At 50.0% G+C, this 18,956-nt stretch overlaps 1 protein-coding gene across 1 annotated transcript; it reads left to right on the top strand.

Annotated features, from left to right (window-relative positions):
- Positions 1–307: 307 nt before the first annotated feature.
- LOC147573617 (cytochrome P450 2B11) lies at positions 308–15,665 on the top strand. Its single transcript, XM_086689838.1, has 9 exons — positions 308–520; positions 4,276–4,438; positions 4,585–4,734; positions 6,372–6,532; positions 8,080–8,256; positions 8,551–8,692; positions 10,686–10,873; positions 11,073–11,214; positions 14,930–15,665. Exons 1-9 carry the CDS (start codon positions 350–352, stop codon positions 15,118–15,120), a joined length of 1,485 nt encoding a protein of 494 aa, XP_086545964.1. The 5' UTR covers positions 308–349; the 3' UTR covers positions 15,121–15,665.
- The last annotated feature ends 3,291 nt before the right edge of the window (positions 15,666–18,956 follow it).

Here is an 18,956-nt window from a genome sequence, read left to right as displayed (position 1 = left end):
GCGTAGGGAAACGTACGCAAGCGCGAGCACGTCAAGGCGAATGCGCATGCTCACCGATAGCCGCAAAGCAAATATGCCCAATGTGTGCACCAGGCACATGCACTCTTGTGGACTTTGGAATCGCTACCACCTGGTCTCAGCCAACATGTACAGGTTTGTGTGAGCCGGAAGAATGGGACGTCCCATACTTGAAAAAGCACATCACTCTTTCAAGTTCACACTCCTGGACATGATGAGAAGGGAGGCGGGGAGTGAATACAGTTACATAACTGGGTGGGGCAGCCAGCTCAGGATAAAAAGCCCAGATCAATCAAGGCTGAAGTTGGGACAAAGACAGTTGGGCCGGGCCATGGAGCTCAGTGTCGTTCTCCTTCTCGCTGTCCTCACGGGACTCCTGCTTCTGCTGGCCAGGGGCCACCCGAAGGCCCATGGCCACCTCCCGCCAGGCCCCCGTCCTCTGGCCTTCTTGGGGAATATTCTGCAGATGGACAGAAGTGGCTTACTCAAATCCTTCCTGAGGGTGAGATGCCGATGCATGGGCTCTGAGGGCTCTGTGGGTGTCTGAAAATCACTCCCCAGAAGGAGTGAAGGCACCCTTTCAGGCTCCGGGTGGGGTGTACGAAGGTGGCGAGGAAGGTGCATGGAGGTGAAGCATGGTAGCTGGTGGTCAGATGGTCAGAGGCGTCCCTGCTCAGTTCAAGTGTGTGGGCACTGGCCCCGGAGTGGGCGGGTGGGTGGGCACGCGGAGGCGTCTGGGCGCAAGCCGTGGGTATAGAATTTCATACTCTTCTGCCACCGCCTGTGGAGTCTCTGGGTGCCTGCCCGGCCCTGGAAGAGAGAGAAGGGGCAGAGCCACCAACTGTAAGTTTCTCCTCTGGCAAGAAAAGAGAGCGGAGATTGGCCCAGGTGGATGCCAGGAGGAGAAGGAAGACGGGAGGAGGCACAAGGTTCTTACCAATAACGGTCACAAATGTGCGGAAATGGCTGACCCTGGAGTGTTTACCAGGCTCTGTATCACTGCTTTCTACGCATGATTTTCTTGTGGTTATCGATTTATTTATGAATAATGTAATCTACATCGGTGCACCCTCTTGGCAACAGAAGAACTGGGTCACCGACATAACTGCCAGCTTACATACCCCAAGGCCACCACACTCCTGAATCTTGGGTTTGTCATCCCTTTGCTTTTAAGAGAGAGAATTTTCGGGGCGCCTGGGTGGCGCAGTCGGTTAAGCGTCCGACTTCAGCCAGGTCACGATCTCGTGGTCCGTGAGTTCGAGCCCCGCGTCGGGCTCTGGGCTGATGGCTCAGAGCCTGGAGCCTGTTTCTGATTCTGTGTCTCCCTCTCTCTCTGCCCCTCTCCCATTCATGCTCTGTCTCTCTCTGTCCCAAAAATAAATAAACGTTGAAAAAAAAAAAAAAGAGAGAATTTTCCCACAAGTGGAGGGATGGGTATGCACAGGCCCCGAGTACTTTTTACTTCAGTGCCTCCCAAGGGCACCACGCTTTTCTGTAAACTCCTGGGCTTGATTTCTTTGCTCAGATTTACATGGCTAGGATTTATCTGTATCGCCGTGGGAATTCATTAGGTCTGGCTTACCACATGCCTGCGGGCGAGGTGAGGTGCTATCCTTATCTCACAGGTATGGACCGTGAGGCTCAGCCTGGGGAAGACACTTGTCCTCAGTCACACAGCTGGGACTTCATGGAGGGAAAGCTGGGGTCTGGCACATAGGTGTCCTCAAAGCTACCTAATGATTTGGGGATCACAAATCCTTTGAGAATTTGGTTAAGCTGTGGGCTCTCTCCCCTCCAAATGTCCACAAAGATTTTTACATAAAATTTTGAGAGTTTCAACCCCCTAAAGTTCTTCCATGGAACTTCCAGGATTCTTTAGGGGTCCATGATCCTCCATTATTATTGCATGTTTGGAGACAGGAAGGGAGAGAATGGACTAAGGGGTGTCACGATGGGACAGGTCGCAGAGTGTGGCCCCGCTCCTCCTCCATTCCCTAGTATGCTCCCAGATCTTTCTAGAGTCAGACAGATGTGGATTTTGTGTTCCAGAGTCAACTCTTACTCATTGAGTCTCAGTTTCCTCCTCTGTTAAAATGAGATGGTGGTGAGAATGTGTGTCTTATAACATTAATGAGGACTGGGTGGCATACTGCATAGAGCCTGGTATATATAGTAAGTGCTCATTAAATGGCAGCTCTTTTGATCCATTCATTCAACAGTCATTTACAGGGCACCTTCTGTGTCCTGGGAATATTCTAGGCATTGATGATGTGGCTTTGGACAAGGCATACAAGTTAAACAAATAAGGAAATACTAGGTAGACAAGAGCTATGATTAAAAGAAAGCCAGGTGCTATTTTAGAAAGTGGTGGAGCTACTTTAGATTGAATAGTGGGGGAGAGGCTCAGTCTCGCTGTGTCTGTGAGCAGACACCCTGCAAGATGTAGGAGCAAAGCACCGTAGAGAGGCAGGTGTCAGTGCAGGAACACTGAAGCGAGAGCAAGCTTGGCATGTTTGGGGGAGAACATGGAGGCTGGATCTGAAGGAGGGAAGGGGCGAGGGGGAGGACAAGCAGAGGGGTGACGCAGCCACCTCATGCAGGGCGATGTGGATCAAGGTGGAGACCTCAGATCTTACCCTCAGTGCAGTGGGGGGCATTGGAGGGTTTGGAGCCAGTTAGGGGTATTAATTAATTTACATTTTCATAGGGAATACTCTGGCTTCAGACTGAGGTGAGGTGGGTGGCCAACTGATCATAAGGGGAGAGGAATGGCAGTAGGGAGACCATAAGGAGGCTCTGCAGAGATCAGTGGGAGAGATTTTGCAGTAAACTTAATCTTTTCATGATTTTAAGTCAAATTTTAGTGAGGCTTAACATGACCCCTAAAAGTGCACAAGTCGTAAACGTTCAGCTCAGTGAATTCTCTCAAGCGACATACTCCTGTAATTGACATATAGGTAAGTAACAACTCGTCCTGTCCCCAGAAACCACCCTCCAGTCCCCTTCTAGTCACCACCCTCTCACTATCTTGACTTCATAGAAATAGAGTTAGACATATGGACACTTTTGTGTCTGGTTGATTTGGCTCAACACTACGCTTGTGAGTTTCATTCAAGTCTTGGCTGTAGTGTGGGTTCTTTTTCATTGCTGCATAATTATTCCATGGCATGACTATATCGCCATATATTTATTCTCTATCAGCGTTGCTGAGAATTTTATTTGAAAAACTTCAATGGGCGCCTGGGTGGCTCAGTCTGTTAGGCTTCCGACTTTGGCTCAGGTTATGATCTCGCGGTTTGTGGGTTCAAACCCGCATCGGGCTCTGTGCTGACCGCTCAGAGCCTGGAGCCTGCTTCGGATTCTGTGTCTCCTTCTTTCTCTGCTCCTCCCCTCTTCACACTCTGTCTGTCTCTCAAAAATACATAAACAAAAGTTTTTTTTTTTTTTAATTTTTTTTTTCAACGTTTATTTATTTTTGGGACAGAGAGAGACAGAGCATGAATGGGGGAGGGGCAGAGAGAGAGGGAGACACAGAATCGGAAACAGGCTCCAGGCTCTGAGCCATCAGCCCAGAGCCCGACGCGGGGCTCGAACTCACGGACCACGAGATCGTGATCTGGCTGAAGTCGGACGCTTAACCGACTGCGCCACCCAGGCGCCCCACAAAAGTTTTAAAAAAATCTTCAGCGAATCAGGTTGTTGGTATTTTGGTGAACCCACGTACACATTTTGGTTGGGCATGCATCTGGGAGTGAAGTTAATGAGTCATTGAATGTGCATGTGTTTAGCTTCAGTAAATACCACGGAGCAGTTTTTCAAATGCCTGTGCTGATGTTATGTCACGATCATCCCCGAAGCCATCATTTTCTCTTCATATCTACCAAGCGGTTTAGGGTAGTTCTCTGGGGAAATTGTCAGGAGAAAGACAGCAGGTTGACGTTGGGTCACAGGAAGGATGACCCTTCAGTTTCAATGCTGGGGAGATCTGGTTCGACTCAAGGGTATAGGCAGAAGTAAGAGATATTTAACCATCTGTACTGCTTAGGGCACCAACCATGCAGACTCTGGCTGGGTCATGGGTTAATCCTTTAGTTGCTGGGTCCTGGGAAGGGGAGGGCACCCTGGGGTGGAGGGTCTTAGGGTACTCAGTAGCTAATTGCCAATCTATACATGAGTGTTTTTATGGTTTAACAACTGGGATGGCCACATGGGTGCATATTGGCTAACAGTAACCTTGGGCGTGGATATGCTTCACAGCTCCGAGAGAAATACGGGGATGTCTTCACGGTGTACCTGGGTCCAAGGCCTGTGGTCATGCTGTGTGGGATAGAGGCCATACGGGAGGCCCTGGTGGACCAAGCTGAGGCCTTCTCTGGCCGGGGGAGAGTCTCTACTGTAGAACGAATCTTCCAAGGACATGGTAAGGACCTCAAAGGCACCTGGAGGGGAATGATGGAAGATGGAAATTGGGGAGGGTGAGTCTGGGAAGGGGGGATAAGAGGCTCAGAGGAGCCCGAAGTCCCCTTCCAACCCTCTTGGCAATCCATGCCTTCCCTACACCCGCAGGTGTGATCTTTGCCAACGGGGAACGCTGGAAGCTCCTTCGGCGATTCTCTCTGGCCACCATGAAGAACTTCGGGATGGGGAAGCGGAGTATAGAGGAGCGGATTCAGGAGGAGTGTCAGTGTGTGGTAGAGGAACTGCGGAAAACCCAGGGTGAGTCCCCGGAGAATGGGTATGCAGGGTGCGTGGCAACAGAAAGACTGAGGTGTATCCGTGGGCAGAGAAAGAGAGGCAGAGATAGAGAACGACCCTGAGAGACCATCCAACAGAGGGACAGACAGAGATGGGTAGGAATGGAACACAGGGAGCCAGAAGAGATATGGGATGTATAGTGTCGAGAGTAACTCAAGGACATAAACTTGGTTATGTATTAGCACGCTATTTACTTGGGTTCAGGGAAACCAACCCATGGATGACTTGTATCTGCAAGGGCAAAAATAAGACTTACATAAAAGCAGGGAAAGAGAGAAAGGGGAAAAGGATAGACACTTTGAAAATGACAAAGTGGGTTTTCATTCTTCTTGGTGAACTATTGACAAGCTGTCAGTGAGCAAGGAGGGCAGCTGGGGCATCCTGCCCTCAGGCAGCTGGGATGGGCTATCAAAGAAGCACTTCTGAGGGGGGCCTGGGTGGCTCAGCCGGTGAAGTATCTGACTCTTGCTTTCGGCTCAGGTCATGATCTTACGGTTTGTGAGTTCGAGCCCTGCGTCCAGCTCTGCACTGACAGCACAGATTCTCTCTCTTTCCCCCTCTCTCTTTGCCTCTCCCCCACTCATTCTCTCTCTTTCTCTGTCAAAATAAATAGACTTAAAAAAAAAAGAGAAAAGCACTTCTACTTACTTTTGGATTCTCCATATAAGGGTGTTTATGAGACATAAAGATGACAGGGTCCTTCCATAAGAGATTTCGAGAGGTAAATGTACAGGCTGGGAGGGAGAGGCAGAGGCAGAGACATAGGGAGCAATAGAGGACTAGGGGAAGCAGACCATGAAGACAGACTCAGATGGAAAAAGAGCGACTCAGATGGAGAGAGCTAGGGAAGGGAAAAGAGACACAGATGGAGAGATGAAGACAAAGAGAGACTGGAAGAGACCGGGAGAAGCAAAAAGAAACCAAGGCAGAGAGAAACCAAGGTAGAGAAAATGAGACTGACAGACAAGCTCCGGAAAGGGTGTGCAGGGGAGCAAGAGAAGACGGACAGGTGAGACCCGCAGAGAGAGGCTGATGCCATGACACTTCCGGGTGGGTGCACAGTCCCTGCTCCCCTCCCATCCAGGGAGGTCAGGATGTATACAGACATCCACCGTCAAGTGCAGAACGATTCCCTGGAGACCAAAGAGCCCTGGAGGTGGAGAGAAGAGATGAAGGGAGGGGATGACAGACAAGGGACAGGGAGAGCAGAGCTTTTAAACTTGCACATGTGATTGACTGAACACCTGCCCTGCACCCATCTGCCCCTGGGACTTAACTACCTGCCCCCAGGGTCAGAGCTGAGGCCTGAGAGGGACCCACCACACAGCCTCCATAGCCCGACGACCCTGCAGACAATAACAGAACGGCACTTTCCCCCCAGGGTTGTGGTGGGAATTTAGTAAAATAATACATGAAGTGCTGAGAACAGGACCTGGCTGGCCTATCATCTGGGCTGGTGAATGTTAGCGGTTCCTGTTCTTGCTTCTTTGTCATCACTGAGCGAGGGAGGGCAGTCACATGGAGATGGGGCAGTGGTCAAGTGCTCCCAAGGCCTTTGTTTGAGTCCGTGTCCCATGACCTGTGCCTCCTCCTCCTAGGAGCCTTCCAGAACCCCACCTTCCTTTTCCACTCCATGACTGCCAACATCATCTGCTCCATTGTCTTTGGAACACGCTTTAGCTACAAAGATCCCAAGTTCCTGCGGTTGCTGGACTTGTTCTACCAGACCTTCACGCTCCTCAGCTCCTTCTCCAGCCAGGTCAGGGAGCTGGTGTGGGAGGCTGGTGTGTGAGGTGGATATCTGGGCACAGGGAAAGGGGTGATCTGCTTTGGTGTCCCAGAAATGCAGCTTTGGGCTGGAAGGGGGGCACAGACAGCAGGGAGGGACAGGGACACTGAGCAGTTAGAGGGCGGGAGGGACGGGAGACAGGGATGGGGAGCCTAGGATGAGGAGACAGAGATGGAGAGTCAGAGAGTCAGCAAGAGAGACCAAGACATGAGGGTTTGGAAGAGGAGAGAGAAGGACAGGGCGAAAGTGATGACGAAGAGCAGAGATCAGAGATTCTGAGAGGCAGAGTGGCGGAGACAGAGGGAGAGAATAGGACTCAGACTGTCAGGCTCTCTATTCTTCTGTTCCTGATTCCTGCAGATCTTCACCTCTGTCTTTGGCAAATCTCCTCAATTGAAGAAATTCAAGGATACGTGCAAATAAGGGACCACATTTCTTCATTTTCCCCATTCCCCCTCCTCCCACTTTCGGTCTTTTTAAAAATATCTCCCAGATTATAAAGTAATATGCTCCTCTTTTAAAACAAAATAGCGTGGTTTCTGTTTCTCAACGAATCTGGAAATACCCCAATTGTACATTAAGTTTAAAAAATTAAACTGCAGAATAGCATGCCTCGTTATGGTCGTACCCAGGAGTGCATGTCAGTTTTGTGCATAGGACTGTCCCAAATACAAACTCCCATGACCTCCTGCTAGACAGTCTGATCCAAAAACCTAGGATGGTGCCCAGAGTGAGTATTTGCAACAGGTGCAGCAGGTGATTTCACTTTTCTCCTCCCACAGAGAACCACAGAGAGAAAAAAGTCTAGCGTGAAATTCACCACAGAGATATCAATGGTTATCTCTAAAAATTAAGAAAGAATTTTACATTGCACTCTCTGTTTCCACCTTTTTTTTTTTTGCAATTATTTGCAACAGTTAGGTATTACATTAATTCTCAGACAATATGGTAGAAATATGTTCCAAAATAAATAGTCCTAAGCAGGCAGTAGGCTCATCTTGTGTATGCATCACGTTACCAATGTTTGGTGCAGCAAAGGAGATGTGAGGGGTGGAAAGAGTCAAAGAGGTCCGAGCCAAACAGATCCACTGGGCGAAGTAGGCAATAGAAGCACAGAGAGCCAACCACCTGGCTGACTCAGTCAGTAGACCAGGCGACTCCTGATCTAGGGTCGTGAGTTCGAGCTCCACACTGGGTGTAGAGATGATTTAAAAGAAAAAAGTAGCTGCAGAGAGACAAGTGAGAAGAGACACACATGGGTAAGGAGAGGCGCCAAGGAGAGAAGTGTGGCAGCAACCAAAACAGGACGGGAGGATGAGGGGGGAAGAGACAGAAGGAGAAAAATGGGAGAATAACAGATCAAAGGAGACTTAGAATCAGTGAGTGAGAGGCAGAGACAGAAACACAGAGGCAGAGCAAGATGAGATTCTGCCCTACCCAGGCCCCAGGAGGGCTCCCCTCCCTGTGACTCACTGGCTCCGCCCCAGGAGGACCTCACAGCCCCTTCTCTGCTGCAGGTGTTCGAGCTTTTCTACAACTTCTTGAAGTACTTTCCAGGTACACACAAGCAAATCTACAAAAACGTGCAGGAAATCATAGCCTTCATTGAGGACGCTGTGGAGAAGCACCGTGAAACCCTGGACCCCAGCACCCCCCGGGACTTCATCGATGCCTACCTGATCCGCATGGACAAAGTGGGGGTTGGGGGAGGGGAACAGGAGGGGGCAGGGAGGGAGGAAAAGATGGCAGCGAAGAGAAGAAGGGTGGGGAAAGGGGGAAGGGAGTGGGGAAGAGGGGAGGGAGATTGGGAAAGGGAGGAGAGACTCAGGAACCAACTGAGGGGAAGAGGAAAAAAGGGGAAAGTTGGGAGGAGAGAGGGAGAGAGAGCCAGGTGGTGTGAGACCCAGCAGCAGGGGAGGGCGCCCCCAGGCAAGAGCGTGCAGCAAAGCCCCCGCTCCCCTGACACGCCCCCTACCGCTCGGATTCAGGAGAAGTCCGACCCCAACAGCGAATTCCACCATCGGAACCTCATCTGCACGGTGCTCTCCCTCTTCTTCGCCGGCACGGAGACCACCAGCAGCACGCTCCGCTATGGTTTCCAGCTCATGCTCAAGTACCCTCACGTCACAGGTGGGTGGGCGGGGACAACCGATCGAGGCAGGGGGCGGGGGCTTCTCACCCCTTTGGGAGCTGCAAAAGTGCAGCTGGGATCCTTCCTGAATGAGGGAGGAAGTGTTCACCTCCTATATATACCAGGAGCGCTGCAGGTTTTGAATGAGCCCCTGACTAAGGCAGCCCCGCCGGTGGATGGATGAACAATCCGTCGGTGTGTTCTCCCATCATGTAAAGGCTCCCATCATGTAAAGGCAGACTCCTCTCTCTGCCCACCCATCCATCCATTTGTCTATCCTTTTATTTGGTACCTGTATTGATTACCTGTATACTCAGATTCTTTCACCTATGATTGATTCAAGGACCTAGGCTTCCATTATTTACTTGGATTAATTGATTCAATTGTTGATCTTTTGAAACAGGGATTAATGAATGAAGTACTTGTCATTGATTCATTGGCTCGTTTGTCCATGCATGCATCCATCTGCCCTATGAACTAGATTTCATTCCTTAATTCTTCCATCGGTCTTTCAATCCACCCTTCATCCATTTATTATGCATTTAGTTCAATTAATTCATCACTGATTATTTATCTGTCATTCAATCCCTACATCTATTTGTTCCTTTTTTATACCTATTTTATTTTATCTATTTTTATACCTATTTCATCACTTTTTGATACCTGTTATTTCACTAGTTTATTTATTTATTTATTGCTCTATAGATCTAGCCATCCATTCATTAATGCAATTGATTTACTGGTTAATCAGGTTCACTTATTTGTCTGTGGGCCATTTATTAATTAATGACCCAATAATTCATATATTGATTGATAAACAAATACATACATCCATTCACTAATGTTCTTCCATTCATCACTCTTTCCATTCATAAGTCGACTGGCTTATGTATCCATTTATCCAGGTGTTTGTGGGTTAATGTATTGATCTATTTCATGGTTATATTCCTGAGTACCTAGCACAGTGTCTCATCTATAATACACACACAATAAATATTAGGTCATTTTCTACTCTTTTTGTTTTTAAAAAAATTTCAATGTTTATTAATTTTTGAGAGAGGGAGAGAGGGGAGAGGGTGAATGGGGGAGGAGCTGAGACCGAGGGGACAGAAAATCCAAAGCAGGTTCTGTAATGACCGATGTGGGGCTCAAAGTCATGAACCTTGAGATCAGGACCTGAGCCGAGGTCAGACATTTAACCGCTTAATTGACTGAGCCACCCAGGCTCCTCTCCAGTCTTTTTAGAGGGAGAATTTTGACAGGTTTATAGCCTTGAGTTCTTATGTGAAATTCTGTGCAAAATTGTGGTGTGTGCATGTGCGCACGCACACACGCATGTGATTTTGTGTGTGTGTGTGTGTGTGTTTACCTGTGCCTGTGGGAAGATAATTCATAAGATTCAATAGATTTGAAAGGGTGAGAATTCTTGCTTCCCACCACTCCCCCCCCCGCCCGCCTCCCCCTCTTCCAGGCTTGTTGCTCTGAGGGGTGTCGATGACCTAACCCTTTATTACAGGTTTTTCCTGGCTCATTAGCCCACACAAAGCAGTGTCCCTGCTGAAATGTCTCTTTAAAATGAGGTTCCCAGGGGCGCCTGGGTGGCGCAGTCGGTTAAGCGTCCGACTTCAGCCAGGTCACGATCTCGCGGTCCGTGAGTTCGAGCCCCGCGTCGGGCTCTGGGATGATGGCTCAGAGCCTGGAGCCTGTTTCCGATTCTGTGTCTCCCTCTCTCTCTGCCCCTCCCCCGTTCATGCTGTGTCTCTCTCTGTCCCAAAAATAAATAAACGTTGAAAAAAAAATTTAAAATGAGGTTCCCTCAAACTGAGGGTTGATGGGGGGTGGGAGGGCAGGGAGGGTGGGTGATGGTTACTGAGGAGGGCACCTTTTGGGATGAGCACTGGGTGTTGTATGGAAACCAATTTGACAATAAATTTCATATATTGGAAAAAATAAAACAAAATGAGGTTCCCCAGGTCCCACTCTTCTGTTCAGAGAGAGTCCACAAGGAGATTGACCAGGTGATTGGCCCACACCGCCTTCCATCCCTTGATGACCGAGCCAAAATGCCATACACTGATGCAGTCATATATGAGATTCAGAGATTCAGTGACCTCTTCCCTATTGGCGCGCCGCACATGGTCACCAAAGACACTCACTTCAGAGGGTACTTCATGCCCAAGGTGAGGCCAGCTGGGCTCCCACATTTTTCCTGTGTGGGCATCCTGGGTTCTCTTAATCTCTGCACTTGACCTGTTTTTGGTTTTATCACTAGGGCCCTCTTGGTTTTTTGTTTGTCTGTTTGTTTGGTTTTGTTTTGTTTTTAAGGGTGGGCTGAGGAAAGGAATGGCAGTATCTGTTGACCTTGTGACTCTCCCTCAGGGCACTGAAGTATATCCCCTCCTGCACTCTGCTCTCAATGACCCACATTACTTTGAAAAACCAGATGCCTTCAACCCTGACCACTTTCTGGATGCCAATGGGGCACTGAAGAAGAATGAAGCCTTTATCCCCTTCTCCATGGGTAAGCCAGGCCTCCACTCTCTTTCCCAGACACCAGAGTGAAAGGCCACTCTCTCTTTGAGACAGTCCAGGAGAGATCTTGGTTCATTGAGCAGCTACTATATGCCAGTTGCTTTACCTTTAACCCACTTCATCTTCCCTGCAGCCCTAGACAGGGCTTAAGAAGACCACATCCCAAAGCCACATCTTGGTAAGCTGGACCTTGGGAAAGTATTTTAACCTCTCTATGCCTTGGTATAGAGATACACCTTGGTATAAAATAGCTGGTGAGCACTACTCTGAGCTCAGTGCTTTATTGGGGGCTGAAGATGACGCACTGGGCAAGTCACATAGAGACACATTCCCTGCCCGGGGAAATTTACAGCCCAGCAGGGGAGATAGGCATTTATCATTTGACCACAAAATAGTACCTAATTAAACTTAATTAATGCTTGCAATGTGCTTAGAACTGCTTGGCATAAAGTCGATGCTCATGGATGGGATGATGATTATTATCATTAATCATAACTGTGATAAATGCTCTGAAAGGGACTTTGGGAACACAAAGAGGAAATACTGACTACTCTTGGTGGTTCGGTGAGGAAAAGCTTTCCTCGAAGCACTGGCTTCTAAGCTAAGACCTCAGGGGTGACTATCAATCAGCCACTAGGAAGAGTGTTCCAGGCAGAGGGAACAGCAAGTCAAAGCCTGAAGGTGGAGACAGCATGGAGTATTTGAGAAATGAGACAAACCCAGGGAGTCTGGAGTGTGGATTCTAAAAGGGGAGAAGGGTGAAGATCTCAGCTGGAGGGCCTTGGAAGCTGGGGGGAGTTTGGGCTTGACATGCCCTGACCTCTTTCCCCGTTCTCCACTATGTGGCCCCGTCTTGAGAAAACCCCAATGCCCAGAATCCTCATCCTTTGGGAGAAAGGAGGACCCCCGAACCAAGGCCCTAGTCTTGAGTTCCATCAGTGACCCCAGTGACCCAGATCCCCTGGCTCTGCCCAGTGCTACGGCTTCCCTCATTTCATCTTAAGTGAGAGTTGGGCGACTTGTGGGATGGTGGGGTGGGGCCCATGATCCCATTCACTAGTCCTGTTCTAAGGTTAGAGAGAGAGGCAGAGATGTAGAGAGGGAAGGAGAGAGAGAGACAAAGAAAGAATGAGTGAGAAAAATGGAGAGAAGGACAAAGACACAGAGAGAGATAATGACAGGGGACAAGTGACAGAGACTGAGTGCACAATGAGACAATACAGTGAGGAAGGGGAAACAAGAGGGAATAGGAGACAGAGAGAGAGGGGGAGGGAGAGAGTTTCAGATGGAATCAGATCCAAATGGACAGAGACAGGGAGCTTAAGATTGAAGAAAGTGGGCAAAAGAGGAAGGAGACAGAGGAGCAATGTCTGATGGGAGGTCAATCAGAGCAAAAGACTGATGCAAGATAGCCATGAGTGGAAAGAACGACAAACCAAGCCAAAAGATGTTAGAGCCAACGGGATAGTGAAGGGTGTCCCAGTGGACAGTCCCAGGGATTGGGATTGGAAGAGAGGATGGGAGGGAGACAGTAGGAGTCAGGCTGTTCTGGAAAGAACTGGGTCACAGAACCAGTCACAGGAGAACTAGTCTAGAGCCCTGCTCTGAGTATCTCTAAGTCCCTGTTACCTAACTTCTGATGTGCCAAAAAGATACAGACATTTCCCCCAGAGCTGTCCACATAGGCGTAATGTCTGACACCTTGACTGGTCTAGGAAATATCTGAATGGCCTTGCCATGGTGGCCAGCTTGCAGATCAAGAGCCATTGAGGTGGGGTGCCTAGGTGGCTCAGTCAGTTAAATGTGGGGCTTTAGCTCAGGTCATGATCCACCCTTGGTGAGGTCGAGCCCTGTGTCAGGCTCTGTGCTCAGAGCCGAGAGCCTGCTTCAGATTCTGTCTCCCTCTCTCTCTGCCCCACCCCCCTGCTCCCAATCTGTGTATTTGAGAGCGCTCTCTCAAAACTAAGTAAACATTAAAAAAGAAAGAGCCACTGAGGTAAAGGAGGCTTTCGGTGCCTCTTCCTGGGGTTCCTACTCCCTTTGTGTTATTTCCCTTCAGGCCCATGCTTCATAACCTACTGGAGGCTCTCACACCTCTGGGAATCCAAGGAAGCAGACCCGTTCACAATTCTTTTTATTTATTTATTCATTTTAATAGCACATGAGCATGGGCTCCTGAGCAGGGTAGGGGCCGAGAGAGAGGGAGAGAGAAAATCCAAAGCAGGCTCCGTACTATTCCCGCAGAGATCAAGACCTGGGAGCCAAAATCAAGAGTCAGACACTCAACCAACTGAGCCACCCAGGTGCCCCGCCCCATTCACAATTTTAAGTGTAGTTTGGTTTCCCCCCCAAACTTTTGAAGCCCATGGCTCTCGGACTGAGATAAAATGACAACCCGGATACAGAAAAACACACACAGTGCCAGATACACCCTCATGCTCCCAACCGCACACACTGCCTCCATGTGCTCCCTGCCCCCCAATCCTCCTCACACTCGCCCCCCTCATACACTCCCCACACAACTGCCCTCCACACTCCCCTCCATACTCTCCCCACATGTTCCCCAGACAACTCCCCTCTACGTTCCCTCCACACACTCCTCCCACACCCCCCCACACATTCCTCCCATCCCTCCCTTTCCTCCTTACCCACTCCCCCCCACACACTCCCCACCCCAACCCCTCCCCACACCCCCACACCCCCACACTCCCCACACAACTGCCCTCCACACTCCCCTCCACACTCTCCCCACATATTCCCCACACAACTCGCCTCTACATTCCCTCCACACACTCCTCCCACACACACCCACACACACCTCCTGCCCCTCCCTTTCCTCCTTACCCACTCCCCCCAACACACTCTCCACCCCCACCCCTCCCCACGCCCTCACCCCCCACACTCCCCACACTCCCCACACATACTCCCCACACACACCTGTTCCCAGCCCACCCCTACCTCCAAACACTCTCCACACATTCCCCTCCACATTCTCCCCACACACGCTCCACACACTCCCCCTGACTCCCCCTACACACACCCCACACCCCTCCCACACAAACTGCCCACCAAATATACGTTCCCTAGCAGACACACACACCCCCCCTACCAGATACACACCCTACCACAAGCATACACTCCCCACCCCCCACCCACTCCCACACACTCTTCTCACTGCACACACCCAGAAACATACACAAACAATAACTACACCTATAGTATCCTTAGTACAGGCCAAGTCCTAGTCTGAGAATTTTTACAAATGTTAATTTCTTTAAGTTCATAATAGTCCTTTGAAATAAGTACCATCCTCCTCATATTAGAGATGAAGGACATTAAAAATGTTGTCAGAAATGTGCACACATCTGCACATGTGGAGGCAGACACACACACACACACACACACGCACACACATCTAACCTGAAGTGGGTGTTTATTCTCCAAGTGGCCACTGAAGCCTCTGGAAATCTCACAGAAGCTACAAACTCTGCTGGAAAAACGTGCAAGGCACCTCCACCCAAACGTTTGCCCCTGGTTTCAGAGGGCTCGGGACCCCCCTAAAACACCACCCTGGATTGCAGGTTGAAGGCCAGTCCCATACAAATCTGTTGTTGATGGACACAGAAGTCTGGGCTTTGGGATGTGACCGGGCAAGGGATGTGCATCGGCTCTGTGCCCACATTGGTGACCTTCTGTGTTCACAGGGAAGCGCATTTGTCTTGGTGAAGGCATCGCCCGCATGGAATTATTCCTCTTCTTCACCACCATCCTCCAGAACTTCTCTGTGGCCAGCCCTGTGGCCCCCGAGGACATCGACCTCACACCCCAGGAGAGTGGCATAGGAAGAGTGCCCCCAGTATACCAGATCAGCTTTCAGTCCCGCAGAGGGGACTGAGAGAAGGGCCTCAAAGGATCCCAGGATCAGGAAGTATTCCCACCTCTGCAGAAGCCAGTTCCTTGACTGGCCCTGGGTCTTCCTGCTGCTGAGAGACCCACCACAAGCCAGTGTCTCCCCCCTCCTCGGTTGCTGCCTCTGTGGGAGAGTCCTTTCTGCAGCCTCATCTCAGACCATCACTCTGCAGCTCTTGCATAGACTCATGGAAGTGTTTTCCTTTCCTTTGTTAACAGAGTTCCCAGTGTGGTGTATATATAGAAGCTGGGGGCTAAGACGGGAGACTTGACTCAGATGCTCTTTGCATTTGTGCCTCCCAGGCCAGGGCTTCCCCCAGGGGCTTCTCCCTTCCTCAGAACAACCACGGTCTCCATTTAGCAACTGTTTGCGCTCCATGATCTGTACATACGTGACCTCCCTGGAATCCTCTAGCAGTCACTCCCCATTCTCCCTTCCCCTCAGCTCCTGGCAACCACCAATCTGCTTTTGGTCTTTATGTATTTGCCTATTCCATGTGTTTCATGCAAATGGAATCATACAATACGTGCTTTTTTGTGTCCGGCTTCTTTCACTTGGCATAATATTTTGGGGTTCATCCACATTGTAGACTATTGCTTGTACATTGCCATTCCCATTCTTACTGAATTTCCCTACTTCCGTCCCTCTATGCAAGGGCATCCTCGGCCCCTTCAGCTGTATGATTCTCCCCTGGTGCCTTGGATTCCCTGGTATTCCCCTTTATTTATTTATTTATTTATTTAAATTTTTTTTTCAATGTTTATTTATTTTTGGGGGGGACAGAGAGAGACAGAGCATGAACGGGGGAGGGTCAGAGAGAGAGGGAGACACAGAATCGGAAACAGGCTCCAGGCTCCGAGCCATCAGCCCAGAGCCTGACGCGGGGCTCGAACTCACGGACCGCGAGATCGTGACCTGGGTGAAGTCGGACGCTTAACCGACTGCGCCACCCAGGCGCCCCTGGTATTCCCTTTTAAATCCCCTGAGACTGAAACAAACATTCAAATCCTGACATCCCCTGGGAAGATGGTGATCCATGCCATCTTACGCGAGACCCACTTATTGTCAGGTCACTAGGGATCCTTCTAGAAGATGAGAACTTCTTCACCTCAAAACCAGGCCCAAGAAGGCAAATATTTGCTAAGGAATGAATGAATGAATGAATGAATGGTTAAATCAGGCAGCCTCAAACCCACCCAACATGGAGCTAGGCTTCCCCCATCAGACCTTATCTTTTTCTTCATTTCTCATTCTCTTCTGAGGCCCGTAGCAAATCCTTCTTTCCAGCGATCTCAGGATGCCTCAGTTCGGTCTTCTAGCGATTTCCAATCCCTCATGATGCAATGCCACCCTCTAAGAAAATCAGCCAAGAGCCACCCTTGCAGTAGACCATCCTACACCAGGCTCTGCCAGCTGGCACCACCGCCCTTCCCTCAAGAAGGTACCCCAGGTTCAAGGGCATTGCCTGCTAAGATATGTCCGGCCAGCCAGGGGCCAATGGGAAGCCAGTTTGGGGATCCAATAGAGAGGCTAAACTTCCTGGCCTCTGCAGCACCTGCCATCTTTGGGTTCCCTGATGCCACTGGGGAGTTACCAAGAGCTGTGCTAAAGTAGATTTTTGGCACATCCGCCCCGACGATCACAGAAAAGAGAAGGTGACACACAACAGAGCAGCCTACCTTTTAAGAGGGACAGCAGGATGGAAGGAAGACATAGGCGGGACCATGGCAGTCACAGCCCCTTGCTGCTCTGGGGCCACCCGGCTTCTCGGAGTCAAGTCCCTCCGGGACTGTGGCCTCTGCCCTTCCTGGGGAACTTTTTGCAAATAAACCCCAAGGGCTTTCTCAAGTCCTTCCAAGCGGTGAGATGGGATGGGGAAAGCGGGTGGAATGCAGGAGGTCAGTGGACAGGAGACAGCTCACAGGCAGGAAGGCACTTGAGGGTCAAACTGTGGGGGGACTTCGCAGGCCAGCTTGGGGACTGACTTCTCCCAGCTGGTATCGGGCCCATGAGATAAGCTTCTGGAATTCTTATAAGAAGGAATGCAGGGAAGGTAAACCGGAGAGAGAAAATTCTGATAGACATGAGGCTTTGAGCTCTGGTTCTGCTGGGGTGGGAAGGGAGAGGTACTAGAGCTTATGTGTGAGGATTCTCTGTAATTTTTAAAATTCAAACCTGGGAGAGTTCTTGTAAAAGCTGAAAGAGGAGGGCATTTGGGGCAAGGGCACATGACATTTGGGGCAAGGGCTTGGAGGAGGCCACAGCGTTCAAGTGTTCATGCTTCCCTGATAAGGATGCAGTGGGGAGGGAGTAGTGGTGGTTTGGTTAGGCTGGCACATGTGATCCACGTGTGAGGGTGGAGACTCTTTCCTCACTCTTCTCTGGAGTGAGAGAGTGAGATCTGCACCCTGCCCCCACAGCTGCGGGTGAAGTACTGGATGCCCTCACCATCTACCTGGGCCAGTCATCAACCTGTGTGGGTACAAGGCAGTGAGGGAAGCCCTGGTGGGTCAGGCTGAGGCTTTCCCTGGCTGAGGGCACATCGCCATCATTGATCCCATCCTCAGGGGAAGAGGTGAGTGGGGCATAGGGGTGGGTTTGGGGAAAAGAGGTGGGGACATCCCATATGTCCTCCCAATCTTCCATCCATGACCCACCAATCAGGTATGATCTTCGCTAATGGAAAGTGTTAGAAGGCCCTTCAACAAACCTCTCAGGTCACCATGAGGGACTTTGGGATTGGGAAGCGGAGCATTGAGAAACGAAACCAGGATGAGGCTCAGTGTCTGGTGGAGGAACTGAGGAAATCCCAGGGTGAGCCCTGGGGACTTCTCAGGAGTTGGAGGGGCAGGCAGAGGGTGGGACAGAGAGATCCAGAGACAGAGAGATGCAGAGACAAGTTCAGGGAAAGGGAGAAGGAGACAGAAAAAGAGAAAAATAATGAGGAAAACAGGGAAGGAGACAGAGAGGTGGAGAAAGCAGACAGAGAAAGCAAGACAGAGGAAAAACCCAGGATACCGACAAAGATCAATCCAGAAGTAGAAACTATAAGGAAAAGACTTAGAAAGAAAAAGGTAAGGAGAGAAATAGAGTCAGGGGAAACAAAGACTGACAGTGAGGCCAAGGACAGGGCCACAAAGACAGATGGGACACAGAAAGAGAGAGAACAGAGTAGAAGGGGCTGATTCTCAAACAAAGACTCAAACACAAGACCAGACAAAGACACAGGTGCACCAAGAAGGTCACACCAAGACAGAGCCCAAGAAAACCATGAGACACAAAGTGCAAAATGCCCAGAAAGAGGTGTGATAAGAGACATAGTGAAAGCCAGGCTGGCCAAGAGAAAGAGAAAGAAACCAACCAAACTAAGAAGGCACCAGCCAGGTCAGAGCCTTCCAGAAGGACAATGCAGTCCTCCACCCACCGCCCACCCCCATCACGCTGTGACCTATCTGGATCCCACTTTCCTCTTTCACTCCACCATGGCCAACATCATCTGTACCATCATCTTTGGCCAGTACTTTAAGTACCAGGACCCCAGAATCTTAAGGCTGCTACATTGAATGAATGATCTCTCCACTTTTGCCAGCTCTTTCTACAACCAGGTGAGGCCAAAGTTTCCATGGTGGGCCAGGAATTGGGATGGGTGGAACTTGGGAAGGGATCAGATGTTTTTTCTCCTAACACTGAGGCAAGAAGGCATCGAGATCGGTTTTCTGTGCACACACTTACCCTCTACACCCTTCTAAGTGAGTCAATGAGTCCAACTGGAGGTAGGAATCAGGCCTCAGGAGAGGGTGGCCTGTGAGAGAAATCCCAGC

Source organism: Puma concolor, chromosome E2 (assembly GCF_028749965.1).
Source record: "Puma concolor isolate L17-30 chromosome E2, mPumCon1.1.hap2, whole genome shotgun sequence".
NCBI classification, from domain to species: domain Eukaryota; kingdom Metazoa; phylum Chordata; class Mammalia; order Carnivora; family Felidae; genus Puma; species Puma concolor.
The sequence above is the reverse complement of the archived record's forward strand: the minus strand, read 5'-3'. Positions and strand labels throughout refer to the sequence as shown.